This window comes from Oncorhynchus clarkii, chromosome 13 (genome assembly GCF_045791955.1).
Source record: "Oncorhynchus clarkii lewisi isolate Uvic-CL-2024 chromosome 13, UVic_Ocla_1.0, whole genome shotgun sequence".
NCBI classification, from domain to species: domain Eukaryota; kingdom Metazoa; phylum Chordata; class Actinopteri; order Salmoniformes; family Salmonidae; genus Oncorhynchus; species Oncorhynchus clarkii.
The window spans coordinates 22,156,087-22,171,017 of NC_092159.1; the positions used below are offsets into that span (position 1 = coordinate 22,156,087).

Genomic DNA, 14,931 nt, shown 5'->3' on the forward strand with positions numbered 1-14,931 from the left:
TCGTGCTTGGCTCGGATCTCTGTGACTGGGTTGTAATTCAGCCACAAACAACCAGGAAATATGTTATGAATAATTGAATGGTGAGGCTAAGGTGAGGAGGTACATTTAAGTTTTTACAAACTTTAGACAAGTCTTAGGGCAACATTTATCTATTGTTTTTGGGCTGAGGCTGGAGCACTCAGGAATACTCAACTCCACTTGGAAAGTCATTCTGGCATGTCTTTGGCATTAATATATGTGTAATTAATATATGTGAAATAAAAAGTTTAACCTGGGCTTCGCTCCTTTCATATTTATTTTTGATCCTGACAAATTCCCCAGTTCCTGCCGGTGACAAGCATACCCATAACATGATGCTGCCATCACAAAGCTTGAAAATACAAAGGGTTTCACCCTGTGTTGTGTATTCAGGATCAAAATATATAATGGAGCAATGCCCAGGTAAAATATTAGAGGAAAATGGTAACCTCTGGAGCGTGACAAAAAGATACAGTGGGGAGAACAAGTATTTGATACACTGCCGATTTTGCAGGTTTTCCTACTTACAAAGCATGTAGAGGTCTGTAATTTTTATCATAGGTACACTTCAACTGTGAGAGACGGAATCAAAAATCCAGAAAATCACATTGTATGATTTTTAAGTAAACAATTTGCATTTTATTGCATGACATAAGTATTTGATCAGACCTGTTAGTTTTTCTTTAAGAAGCCCTCCTGTTCTCCACTCATTACCTGTATTAACTGCACCTGTTTGAACTCGTTACCTGTATAAAAGACACCTGTCCACACACTCAATCAAACAGACTCCAACCTCTCCACAATGGCCAAGACCAGAGAGCTGTGTAAGGACTTCAGGGATAGAATTGTAGACCTGCACAAGGCTGGGATGGGCTACAGGACAATAGGTAAGCAGCTTGGTGAGAAGGCAACAACTGTTGGCGCAATTATTAGAAAATGGAAGAAGTTCAAGATGACGGTCAATCACCCTCGGTCTGGGGCTCCATGCAAGATCTCACCTCGTGGGGCATCAATGATCATGAGGAAGGTGAGGGATCAGCCCAGAACTACACGGCAGGACCTGGTCAATGACCTGAAGAGAGCTGGGACCACAGTCTCAAAGAAAACCATTAGTAACACACTACGCCGTCATGGATTAAAATCCTGCAGCGCACGCAAGGTCCCCCTGCTCAAGCCAGCACATGTCTAAGACCGTCTGAAGTTTGCCAATGACCATCTGGATAATCCAGAGGAGGAATGGGGGAAGGTCATGTGGTCTGATGAGACAAAAATAAAGCTTTTTGGTCTAAACTCCACTCGCCGTGTTTGGAGGAAGAAGAAGGATGAGTACAACCCCAAGAACACCATCCCAACCATGAAGCATGCAGGTGGAAACATCATTCTTTGGGGATGCTTTTCTGCAAAGGGGACAGGACGACTGCACCGTATTGAGGGGAGGATGGATGGGGCCATGTATCGCGAGATCTTGGCCAACAACCTCCTTCCCTCAGTAAGAGCATTGAAGATGGGTCGTGGCTTGGTCTTCCAGCATGACAAAGACCCGAAACACACAGCCAGGACAACTAAGGAGTGGCTCCGTAAGAAGCATCTCAAGGTCCTGGAGTGGCCTAGCCAGTCTCCAGACCTGAACCCAATATAACATCTTTAGAGGGAGCTGAAAGTCCGTATTGCCCAGCGACAGCCCCGAAACCTGAAGGATCTGGAGAAGGTCTGTATGGAGGAGTGGGCCAAAATCCCGGCTGCAGTGTGGGCAAACCTGATCAAGAACTACAGGAAATGTATGATCTCTGTAATTGCAAACAAAGGTTTCTGTACCAAATATTAAGTTCTGCTTTTCTGATGTATCAAATACTTATGTCATGCAATAAAATGCAAATTAATTGCTTAAAAATCGTACAATGTGATTTTCTGGATTTTTGTTTTAGATTCTGTCTCTCACAGTTGAAGTGTACCTTTGATAAAAAAATTACAGACCTCTACATGCTTTGTAAGTAGGAAAACCTGCAAAGTCGGCAGTGTATCAAATACTTGTTCTCCCCACTGAATATGGAAATATTCAGATGCCAAGTTCCCTGCCAAGGTGTTAACGGAAAAGAACACTACTTTAATCCCACCTGAGGTGAGTTTTTCTGGGGTACGATGATCCGACTAATGACTCTATAAAGTAGGAAAAGGAAGGAAAAACTACTTTTGTCGGTCCTGCAGACTCCTACAGTAGATGGGACACGCATAAAGTTGAGTGAAACTTAGGAAAAATGGAACCTGAGTATATGCATAAAATCAGAAAATCTATCAAGGAACAATCGACTGTTGTGTTTAAGGAAGAAGACAGGTCTGTTCGGGGAGAATGTTGTCTCGGTGTCAAGAGAAAGATCATATTGTACTGGGAAGTTTCTTTGCAACTTGTTGTCTTGGTAACTTAACAGGTACAGGTAAATAGCCAGTCAGTGATTCAAATATGCTCAGAAAACATCTGTCACCTGTCACAGCATGTCAAAGTTATACTGTGTGTGTTGACTGATTAAATGACTTACCTGGGGCTAATAGAAGCAGGCCTGTCTATGCTTTAAGCCAGATGCTTTTAAAGGAGAGGAATTCCATCTCTTTATGGGAGTGTGCACTTCTATATGTTTGTGTGAGTGCCTGCAAGCACCCTGTCGGCTGACACCACCTACAGAGTGAGATGGGGGAGAGTGGAGTTACACAACAAGAGTATATTTTCAAAATGTGCATATCCACACATACAGCACATATCCATCTTTCCTCTTCTGGTCTTCTGCATCATAACGTGTCAAAGTGGGGGGAGGAGCCCTGCCCTACATGTGGTAATACTTCCCTGTATTCCTCCCTTCTGCCTCCCCCACACATGTCCTCCTCCCACCCTCCATCCCTCCTTAAGCCCTGTGCAGCATATAAAGGGAACAGTGGCTGGGCCAGGCACCACATTCTCTCTCCTCTTCATCCCAGGCAGGCAGACTCCTTCTCAGCAGCCATGTCCTTCTCCAGATCTAGCATGTCCTACAGCAGCAGCGGTGGTGGAGGTGGAGGTGGCACCATGTCCATGAGGTCTGGAGGTGGAGGTGGAATGGGTATGGGCTCCTCACGCTTCTCCTCGATGGGTGGTGGTGGTGGTGGAGGAGGCCGCGTCACTGCCATGAGGGCCGGCAGTGTGTATGGAGGTGCAGGAGGCTCTGGGGTTCGCATCTCTAGCTCCTCGTTTAGTTCCGGCGGAGGAGGTGGTGGTGGCGGTTATGGTTTCGGAATGGGAGGGGGTGGCGGCGGCAGTGGAGGTTATGGTTTCGGCATGGGAGGGGGTGGTGGTGGTGGCGGTTATGGTTTCGGCGTGGGAGGGGGTGGTGGTGGTGGCGGTGGAGCCGACCTCCATGTGTCGGTCAACGAGAAGGCCACAATGCAGAACCTGAACGACCGCCTGTCCAACTACTTGGAGAAGGTGCGCTCTCTGGAGGCGGCCAACGCCAAGCTGGAGCTGAAGATCAGTCAGTTCATGGAGAGCAAGACGTCCCCTAGCGCTCGCGACTACTCTCGCTTCCACGCTACTATCGCCGACCTGCAGGACAAGGTACGTGACATGTCTCCTTGATAGCAAGAGCACTCAATGATGACATCACAGCATGTCAAAACATGGTAATGTCTGCAGAGTGACAATGTCATGCTTCGTTAGAGAGTACATATACATGGTGTACACATGTCAGTTACTGAGAGTTATTCATGACTATTGGAAAATGCAAATTCAATGCATTTGTTATAATTGATTCAACCAAGATATTGCACCAAAGATAGATGCAAAGACAGTATGTATATTTGCAGCTGAAGCATCGACAATATAGCAGATCATTGAAGCCAATCCTTCCTGTCTGTTAAGAGCCTCAAGGCGATTGCGAAAGGTGCCATTTGTTTCTTTGTGTCATGTTTTACAATGTTCACAAAGACAAAAGGTTCCCTGTAATGCTTCTATAGGTTATCATTTACAGTGCATCTGAAACTCAGAACTCAATGATTACAGTGTGGTATCACAGTTTGTGCGTACTGCATTAGGGTGAAATTCCATGCATTCCCCATCCTGAAATGTTTTGCCATCCTCCACCTCTCAGATCCAGGCTGCCACTTGCTTGAATGGGAGCATCTATCTGAACATTGACAATGCAAAGCTCGCTGCAGACGACTTCAGAACCAAGTAAGTATATCAAACACCATCCACAGATACAGTACACTGCTGGTGCGTTCCATTAACCAAATAGAATAAGCCCAAATCTGTAAAAACCCTCATACTATATTTTATTTAATTTTACGTAGAATCTATAAAAAAGGAAATCAAATGATATTACCCTTCACCTCCACCATAACCACACCTTCTCAGCCTTGTGTTACTTTCTGTTATTTTCCCAAAACTAAATGGAATACTAGATTCTGTAACCCCCCCCCCCCCCTTCCTATTCTCACAGAGGAACACATTCAGACAGTTCTTTGACCTAAGCTTCCTCTATCTCTCAGGTATGAGAACGAGCTGGCCATGCGTCAGTCAGTGGAGGCGGACATCGCCGGGATGAAGAGGATGCTGGACGAGATGACCATGGCCAGATCTGACCTGGAGATGCAGATCGAGGGGCTGAAGGAGGAGCTCATCTATCTCAAGAAGAACCATGAGGAGGTGGGTGTGGGCTGATCGAACATATCCATACAGTCCCTTAATGTATTCTATTGACCATGTCAACCTGCTATGGGTCTCCACTAGACCACCACTGCTGGCTTTCAAGCACGTCTGTATCAAGCAATGGTGTTCAAATGTATAATGAAGACAGAGGGCAGGTCAAGTTGTTACCATCAGCAGAGGTTAGTCACTCACCCCTATGTGTTTCTCCACAGGAGCTGCTGGCCATGAGGACACAGATGACTGGACAGATCAACGTGGAGGTGGACGCAGCACCACAGGAGGACCTGTCCAGAGTCATGGCTGAGATCCGTGAGCAGTACGAGTCCGTTAGTGCCAAGAACCAGCGCGATCTGGAGTCCTGGTTCCAGACCAAGGTAGAACCTCTAGAACCTCTAAACTATGTTCATGGTGTAGATGTTCCTTTACTTCTAGTTGGTAATGTTGTCACATTCTATCATGAGTTGGTTTGTTCCTGTGATGATCGATGACTTATAGTGGTGTAATGTTCTTAAGTAAAAATAGTTTAAAGTACTACTTAAGTAGTTTTGGGGGTATCTGTGCTATACTGTTTATATTTTTGACAACTTTTACTTTTACTTCACTACATTCCTGAAGAAAATAATGTACTCCATACATTTGATCTGACACCCAAAAGTACTTGTTACATTTTGAATGCTTAGCAGGACAGGAAATTGGTCCAAGTCATTCACTTATCAAGAGATCATCCCTGGTAATAAGCTATTGTCTCTGATCTGGCGGACTCACTAAACACACATTCTTCATTTGTAAAAAAAAATATTTAAAAAAAAATCTGGATGTTGGAATATGCCCCTGGCTAAAAAAACTTGAACTCTTAATACATTACAGTAAATTACATTTACTTAAATATATTTAAAACCAAATAGTTGTAGACTTTTACTCAAATAGTATTTTCCTGGGTGACTTTCACTTTTACTTGAGTCATTTTCTATTAAGGTGTGTTTACTTTTACTCAAGTATGACAATAGAGTGCTTTTCAACCATTAACAACTTATTATTTTTTACAGACGGAGACGTTGAACAAGGAGGTGGCGTCCAGTACAGAGGTTCTCCAGACCTCCAAGTCAGAGATCTCAGAGATCCGTCGCACACTGCAGGGCCTGGAGATCGAACTGCAGTCACAGCTCAGCATGGTGAGCCGTTTATTACAAACATCTAACCACAGACAACAGTTTAGGGGACATTACTACCACAACTTTCTACAACTTTCTTCAAAAATCAACAGTTGACTCTTTCATCATTCTCTTTTCCAACCCTCAACTATCTCACTTTCACCTGGACTCTAACACTGTCCCTCAAGTTGCTATAGCCAGGCACCACTCCATTACTATAGCTAACCTCTACCTGCCTACACATTCAATTACTAGAGCTAACTTTTCAGTATGACTGTAAACATTCCAAATTCAAGACCTACTCCCACTGTTTTTGACCCATCATCTCTATCCCTCCCGGCCAATAGAAAGGCTCCCTGGAGAACACACTGGCGGAGACGGAGGGCCGTTACTCCATGCAGCTGGGACGCCTCCAGAACCAAGTGACCAGTCTGGAGGAGCAGCTAGTGTCTCTCCGCAGCGACATGGAACGCCAGGGCCAGGAGTACAAGATGTTGCTGGACATCAAGACACGCCTGGAGATGGAGATCGCTGAGTACAGGAGGCTGCTGGACGGAGAGGCTAGTGGGTACGGCAGGATGCGATTGGATGTCTCCATCAACTTTTGACTATAAAAACAATGTTCATTTGAAGTTGACCTTACTATGAGACATGGTTACTTTTGACATGAATCTACTGCTATGTGACCTTTAATAGATAGTTATTATGATCATAGATTCTAATGCTAACCATTCTAATGCTAACCATGCTAACCATTGGTATCCCTTCACAGACTCGGCCTCAGCTCCTCGAAATCCGGTCACAGCTCCTCCAGCTCCCACATCAGCTCCTCTAGCTCTGGCCTCAGCTCCTCCAGCTCCACCACCTCCACCACACGCAAGGTGGTGATCGTCACAGAGGAAATAGTGGACGGCAAGGTTGTCTCTTCAAGTGAAACCAAACACGCTTAAGGTCCCACATACACACACAGAAAGCACTGCAGAAAGCAATGGGTTAACCCCATAGACATATAATTACTAGAATGGGTATAGGAAATGAGAGGCCAGCACTCTGAATATTGTTGTTCCCCAGTACTTTATTCATGCAACCTAAAATACAAAGTTACAACTTATACAAAAAATTCGTAAGATGAGAAATCCCTGTCTTCCTTATCTGTATTATTTGTTTAGGCCAGCTCTGGTTAACTCTCGTTTAAGATGTCCATATCATCCTCCTATTCTTTCTAGAATGGCTAAAGCCCCTCAGACACCCATCATGGAACATTGACTTGAATGGGGATTTATTTTCTGGTTATTCTATTTCTTTGGTTAACACCTCCAGAACAACACATTCTACTACATCTGGATGGAACACCAATAACAGACCCCATTGTGAATGTAATAAAGATGCTCTGACTTGCTGACACCATCATTCTGTCTTCTGTGTCTTTCAACTTGATTTATCTGATCTGGCGTGCTCCCATACATCTGACTATCACATAGGTTGTTATATTTTGCACATGAGGCCAATTCTATGGTATTGAGAAAGTATATGTGTCAGTATGATCTTGAATAGTGTAATTTATTACATTCTCTTCTGCTGAGTTGAGCTTAATTCTTTGCATTATTGAATTGCGGATAGAAGAAGTCTGATTGCTAGTGTCACAAACGGGCTTGAAGCCCATAACAAAGAGGGTGACAACGTGGAGATGAGGACTAACAAAAGTACATATATTAACTAAAGTAAACTATATACAATTAACAATGGTGTGTGTGGTCCGTAGTGTAAGTGAGCGGTTGCATTCATCGATGGTGATAATGAGGGGGGTTTAGACGTGCCAAAACAAAGAAACCACAAAACGCCAGAACCAAAAATAATAGTGTGTCTACGTGGTGAGAGTTTCCTCAGTGAACCGGGGGGAAAAGGTGTATTCATCTCCGAGACACAACTGATCCCAGGTGCGTCCCACATCGCTGACGACCCTCCCGGCTCCGCCCCCCAACATCCCACCAAGGAAAACAAGAGCAAAGAGAAAGAATTTTCCAGACATAACGGGAGGGTCGTCACACTAGTTGTCAGCAGAATTACATAAGTATGTCTCTATTAATTCAAACTCTCAGTTTTTCAAGTATTAGATCCAGAGTTACGTGTACGTATGGAGACTGTTTCTGAGGTCAACTGTAGAGCTGTACACCATGTTTTGGTTGAAAGATGTCAAATTGAAAACAATTCATTTGAAATGAGAACACAAAATGTACCTGCTATACATCCATACACACATATTCATGTAGTCAGTCTATGATAAAGCATGAATATCTCTGAAACAAGTGAAACCACACAGTCCATTCTCATTCAACCACATAATCTTTATTGATGGTTCTGTTAATAACTTAGTTAAAAGACTCAGTGGTTTCCATCACCTTTCCATCCACAGTGGTCTGGGTCACGATGATCGTCTTGGTAACCACTGTGGAGTCAAAAATGGACAAGGAGTAAATCTCTTTGCAATACTCATCATTTTAGAAAGCATCATTTTAGAATAATTTTTGTTTCTTAACATCTTCATTAGTCCACTTTTGATACAGTTCAAAATAATTGTCAACTTTCAACTGTTGAAGATACAGCATATTGCTTTCAGCTTAAAATCAAGCAAGACCAAGTATCATCAGTCTCATGATGATGCGTTTGGGAAGAAGTCTACAAAGGCCTATTGCCAGCTGTATGCAATGGCTCACCTTGGGTGGAGCTGTCGTCCTCTCCGTCCAGCAGCCTCCTGTACTCTGCAATCTCCAGCTCCAGCCGGGTCTTGAGGTCCAGCAACATGTCGTACTCCTGCTTGTTGTGGGTGATGTTGGCGTGGAGTTGGGAGAGCTGGAGCTCCAGGCTAGTCACCATGCTCTGGAGCCCTGCCAGCTGAGCAGAGTAGCGCTTCTGGGTGTCTGCCAGGGTGCCCTCCAAGGAGGATTTCTATCGGGGGAGGAGGGAGTGGGTGAAGGGTGAAGTAGCACCTAGACGCTGATCTTGGGTCAGTTTTGAATTTCTACCCACTAATGGTAAAGTTTAGGATTAGATGAGGGGTAGCTGATCCTAGATATTTACCTAGGGAAAACTTCCCCCTGGAGTGAACTAGTGGGTATACTGGTGCCTTGTCCAATGATATACTGCCACAGTATGTGACACTGTTGCACAAGTTTTGCTTCTGTTCAAGGGCGATAGGGTGGGTGCCCTCTCCATTGCACAAGCATTTCGCTACACTCGCATTAACATCTGCTAGCCATGTGTATGTGACAAATAAAATGTGATTTGCACTACACATATGGATAATATTCTATTATTGTATAACTCGGTTGCACAAAAGTGTGTGAGAGGTTGTGAATCTGGTGCTCCAATAGACTACACACCCAGAAAAATGTTTGGTCAGGGCCAGACATGAGGTGGGCATGTTGCCAAGTTCAAAATGTCAGTAAGGTATTTATGGGTGTCAGAATAACGATATGCAGATACCTGGCTAAAATCCATGCCTGAGTTTTCACTTCCAATTCTATTATGGCTTTTTTGTGTGTGTGTGTGTGTGTGTGTGTGTGTGTGTGTGTGTGTGTGTGTGTGTTAATGTGTGTGTGTGTGTGTGTTAATGTGTGTGTGTGTGTTAATGTGTGTGTGTGTTAATGTGTGCGTGTGTGTGTGTGTGTGTGTGTGTGTGTGTGTGTGTGTGTGTGGTCTTGTACCATGCTCAGATGGGACTGCAGTTCAATCTGAAGCCTCTGGAGGGTGTTCTTGGACTCCTTGGACTCTGTGAGGCAGCTAACCAGCTGCTCATTGTTTGTCACGACTTCAATCTCCACTGTGGCCAGCTCAGGTAAAAAAAAAAACATTAGTCAACACAGTTTACCTCAGAGCCTACTCATTCAGTCTCTAAATTGATTTCCATGCTTCAGTAGATCATTGACTTCATCCTATACACGATAACATCCGTTCTTCATGCTTTTTTAATTAACACTTCAAATGTAACACTTTTAATTTTAATATAAGTTTTTTTTAGGGCAGCTGACATTGTCTGAAACTGAACTGCATTATTCTTATGAGGGGGAAAAAACCTTTCGAGAGTAACTATTTTGGATAAATGACAACATATAGTAAGTATCTTGGTCATTCAGCTCACCTTGCCCTGGTACCAGGCTTCCAGCTCTTTGCGGTTCTTGACGGCCACAGACTCGTAGTGCTTCCTAATCTCGGTCATGGCTGCGTTCAGGTCCTGGGATGGGGCAGCATCCACCGATACATTCACCTGGCTGCCCACGTGGGACTTTACCATGGCAATCTCCTATAGGTCAAAGGTCAGAGGGCGTAACCTCAGTTAGTAACCATAACAACCAACAGTAGCTTGACTGCGATTAAACAGGTCTCAACGTTTTAGATAAATCACACTTGTGATTACATGTTTTTCAACCAGAGGATTTTAAACCTGAGGGATTAAGTTATTGTCAACTAATCTAATGTCTCTTACTGGTCAATATATGACCCATTATGCACCATACATGAACTGTAATGTGTGTGTTTATGGATGTAAGAGTCCCACAAAGGATAATAGTGAGTTAATGGAAGAAATAAAGAATACTAGGAAGTGTGAGGAGGGGGAGAGGAACTGTGTTTTAAAAAGAAACACCCATCCATCTGTGTAAGGGAAATCCTGGTGTGATATCAGCAGAGGTTAGTTAGATGTCATATTTGTGTATTAAACATTAACTGCTCCAATAACACCCCATACAAAACAGGGCTAAGTACTCCTTAGTGGCCAATGATATCCTTCCGCCTAGCAACTGTCGTGGATGCCTACTGAAGTGAGTTTTCTGCTGCTGTAAGTGGAATGAAATACAGTGCCTTGCGAAAGTATTCGGCCCCCTTGAACTTTGCGACCTTTTGCCACATTTCAGGCTTCAAACATAAAGATATAAAACTGTATTTTTTTGTGAAGAATCAACAACAAGTGGGACACAATCATGAAGTGGAACGACATTTATTGGATATTTCAAACTTTTTTAACAAATCAAAAACTGAAAAATTGGGCGTGCAAAATTATTCAGCCCCTTTACTTTCAGTGCAGCAAACTCTCTCCAGAAGTTCAGTGAGGATCTCTGAATGATCCAATGTTGACCTAAATGACTAATGATGATAAATACAATCCACCTGTGTGTAATCAAGTCTCCGTATAAATGCACCTGCACTGTGATAGTCTCAGAGGTCCGTTAAAAGCGCAGAGAGCATCATGAAGAACAAGGAACACACCAGGCAGGTCCGAGATACTGTTGTGAAGAAGTTTAAAGCCAGATTTGTATACAAAAAGATTTCCCAAGCTTTAAACATCCCAAGGAGCACTGTGCAAGCGATAATATTGAAATGGAAGGAGTATCAGACCACTGCAAATCTACCAAGACCTGGCCGTCCCTCTAAACTTTCAGCTCATACAAGGAGAATACTGATCAGAGATGCAGCCAAGAGGCCCATGATCACTCTGGATGAACTGCAGAGATCTACAGCTGAGGTGGGAGACTCTGTCCATAGGACAACAATCAGTCGTATATTGCACAAATCTGGCCTTTATGGAAGAGTGGCAAGAAGAAAGCCATTTCTTAAAGATATCCATGAAAAGTGTCGTTTAAAGTTTGCCACAAGCCACCTGGGAGACACACCAAACATGTGGAAGAAGGTGCTCTGGTCAGATGAAACCAAAATTGAACTTTTTGGCAACAATGCAAAACGTTATGTTTGGCCTAAAAGCAACACAGCTCATCACCCTGAACACACCATCCCCACTGTCAAACACGGTGGTGGCAGCATCATGGTTTGGGCCTGCTTTTCTTCAGCAGGGACAGGGAAGATGGTTAAAATTGATGGGAAGATGGATGGAGCCAAATACAGGACCATTCTGGAAGATAACCTGATGGAGTCTGCAAAAGACCTGAGACTGGGACGGAGATTTGTCTTCCAACAAGACAATGATCCAAAACATAAAGCAAAATCTACAATGGAATGGTTCAAAAATAAACATATCCAGGTGTTAGAATGGCCAAGTCAAAGTCCAGACCTGAATCCAATCGAGAATCTGTGGAAAGAACTGAAAACTGCTGTTCACAAATGCTCTCCATCCAACCTCACTGAGCTCGAGCTGTTTTGCAAGGAGGAATGGGAAATAATTTCAGTCTCTCGATGTGCAAAACTGATAGAGACATACCCCAAGCGACTTACAGCTGTAATCGCAGCAAAAGGTGGCGCTACAAAGTATTAACTTAAGGGGGCTGAATAATTTTGCACGCCCAATTTTTCAGTTTTTGAATTGTTAAAAAAGTTTGAAATATCCAATAAATGTTGTTCCACTTCATGATTGTGTCCCACTTGTTGTTGATTCTTCACAAAAAAATACAGTTTTATATCTTTATGTTTGAAGCCTGAAATGTGGCAAAAGGTCGCAAAGTTCAAGGGGGCCGAATACTTTCGCAAGGCACTGTACATGTAAGGTCCATGTATATCGTCACTGAACACTAAGCAAATAATCAATATATTTTTCTAGTACTGTTTGCACTATTAGGCCAGCACTAACAAGTAAACATATGCATGTCATTCCTATTCAGATTCACCAGCACAAACATATCTGTTATACTGTAGGTGTGGCTGTGAGGAGGCAGGTGGAAACGTGTGGGCGTTGGTGGACATCAAAGATAAGAAGGTATGGCATTTTGTTAGATTTGTGTTGCTAACGCTGTGTGGTTTTGAATGGGTGTACAGTGAAAAGCAGCTCCCCTGTGCCATACAGTGTGGTTGTCCTGTGACTAACTGTTGGCCCCGGAACAATCGGTTACCTCCTGGTGGCTCCTCTGGAGCACGACGAGCTCGTCCTTCAGGCCCTCGTAACGCATCTCCAGGTCAGAGCGGCCCAGGTTCATGTCATCCAGGACCCTCCTCAGACCACTGATGTCTGCCTCCACTGCCATCCTCATGGACTGCTCGTTCTCATACCTGAGCAGGTCAAAGGTCATGCTAAGGTCACACAGGCTACCAATATGTGTTCAGATTGTAGTCTTTTGCTTCGTCTATGGAGTAGGGATGGCTAGACACGGGCCCTGTCTGAATACCCACACTAGCGTACTAAATAGTGTGCGAAGAAGAACGTTTTACAGTGTGTGAAATTTGAAAATAGTAATCGAAATGCATCGTCTACTGCACGAATGCATTGACTCCCACCATTTGTTCATTTTGGCACAGCGTATCAATGAATCTGTTGTCAAACACGTGAGTCGGAAAAGACACATGAATTCTACTAGATCAAACGCCAAAACGAGTAAGCAGTTTAAGTATGTAATACGCTAGTATGGGTATTCGGACACGGCCAGTGATCAGTTTAGCCTTTTCCTCACTAGTAGTTATGGATAGGATTTAGCTTGGCTAGGCTGATTCTGGTTCTGTATCTAAAAGGGTAACTTCTACTCAGAGTGTGTTGTATAGAGCCTTGAGTGACAGACACATGTTTTATATGAATAGTGTGTCGTGATTCATAGTAGTTAGTAGCCCCTTACTTCATCTCGAAGTCCTCAGCAGCAAGCTTGGCATTGTCAATGTCCAGCAAAGTCTTGGCATTGGACCTGGATGCCAAATGGATCTGTGTAACAGAAATCACAATGGCACGGTGTTAATTTTCACTCACATCATTATACACACATTCTCAAGTGACTGTGACCTGCAGCAGGAATGCCAGAAAGGAGACTTGGGTTGTAACCCCAATTGGCAGCCTATTCCCTATAAAGTGCAATACTTTTGACCAGGACCCATAAACGCGTGAAGTTGTAGTTAATGACATTCTTTTAGTACGTAACCTGCATTGGCCTTCAAGGAACAGAACAAAAAATGTTCTCTGCCAGAATTCCTTTTGGCTGAAACACCCCCATCCCATCTCACACACATTTCCCTCCTCACCCCCATAGATAGGAACAGATGCAACAACCTGCCTGTACACAGAGGAGCCAGCAAATAAATCAACAGTGAGGATGGAGTTAGTGCTTCTGGGAATAAGTTAACATTGTCAGGTGTCAAACAACCCTAATTCTAACACACACACCCTTCCCCCTACCCCTCTCACCTTGTCCTTCAGGCCAGCGATGGTGGCAAAGTAGGCGCTGTGGTCGTGGCAGATAACCGTGCGTGACGCATACCAATCCTTGATTTTCTTCTCCTGCTCGGCGTTCTCCTTCTCCAGACATCTCACCTTCCTCAGGTAGGAGGCCAGGCGGTCGTTCAGGTTCTGCATGGTAGACTTCTCGTTGGCTGACACGTGGAGGTCCAGGCCGTCAGCCAGGTCCAAGCCACCCCTGGAGGAAGATGTGCTGCAGAATCCCCCAGCTTGGGAGGTGGAGATGCGGGAACCGTGGCCACCGGCACCCCCATACACGCTGAGGGCCCTGGAAGAGGTGTAGGATCTGGAGGTGAACGACATAGTGGTGGATGGTGGATGGAGGATTCTGGCTGGCACAGGTACGTTAGCAGATGCTGGCTGGATCAGACTTGGACAAAGGATCTGCAGTGACAAGCGTCACTCGGGTGGCAAGGTTATACACCTGAGGAGGAAGAAAAAGGGGCTTGGCCAGGAGTTTGTTGATGACAGTGGACATCCCAAGAATGTGAACAACCTGCTCACTCTCTCCCACCTCCTTCCATTCCACTTTCTTCAGGGTGGTGTGGGTCAGCCCTATTTTCTGGTGGAACTCGCACTTCATCTTTTTCTTGTTCCTTAACAAGCATTCCTGGAAAAGCTCTTGTTATGCTCATTCACCTGGAGTCCCTCTGTTTTTCACAATGGAGTTAAGGGAGGGGTTGGGGGGGTAAGTACTAAGTGCCGTCTAACAGGTGACACTTTTACTCATGCCCACTAACCCACTTATCAATAAGTAAAGTTGGCCAGTAAAATGACTTAGGCTAATGGTAAAAGCTAAAGCTTGATATTGTGGGTGGTGTTGTTTGACATTCTTACCAGAAAATCTAAAGTAGTGAGAAAAGATCATGCTGTGGTATTAACCTCCATCGTGTAGCAGGAGAAACAGAGGTGTTTCAAAGTATATTGTCATC

General features: G+C 44.2%; 2 protein-coding genes across 2 annotated transcripts; one reads left to right on the forward strand and one right to left on the reverse strand.

Moving 5' to 3' along the window:
• Positions 1-2,940: 2,940 nt before the first annotated feature.
• LOC139424609 (keratin, type I cytoskeletal 13-like) lies at positions 2,941-7,251 on the forward strand. Its single transcript, XM_071176616.1, has 7 exons — positions 2,941-3,598; positions 4,131-4,213; positions 4,531-4,687; positions 4,903-5,064; positions 5,737-5,862; positions 6,189-6,409; positions 6,614-7,251. The coding sequence occupies exons 1-7, from the start codon at positions 3,011-3,013 to the stop codon at positions 6,789-6,791; spliced, it is 1,515 nt and encodes a 504-aa protein (XP_071032717.1). The 5' UTR covers positions 2,941-3,010; the 3' UTR covers positions 6,792-7,251.
• A 959-nt stretch (positions 7,252-8,210) lies between these two features.
• Positions 8,211-14,337, reverse strand: LOC139423519 (keratin 98). The gene is made up of 7 exons (XM_071175122.1): positions 13,949-14,337; positions 13,389-13,471; positions 12,675-12,831; positions 9,980-10,141; positions 9,546-9,671; positions 8,556-8,787; positions 8,211-8,287 (listed from the first exon to the last, which is right to left on the reverse strand). Exons 1-7 carry the CDS (start codon positions 14,300-14,302, stop codon positions 8,211-8,213), a joined length of 1,191 nt encoding a protein of 396 aa, XP_071031223.1. The 5' UTR covers positions 14,303-14,337.
• Positions 14,338-14,931: the final 594 nt, after the last annotated feature.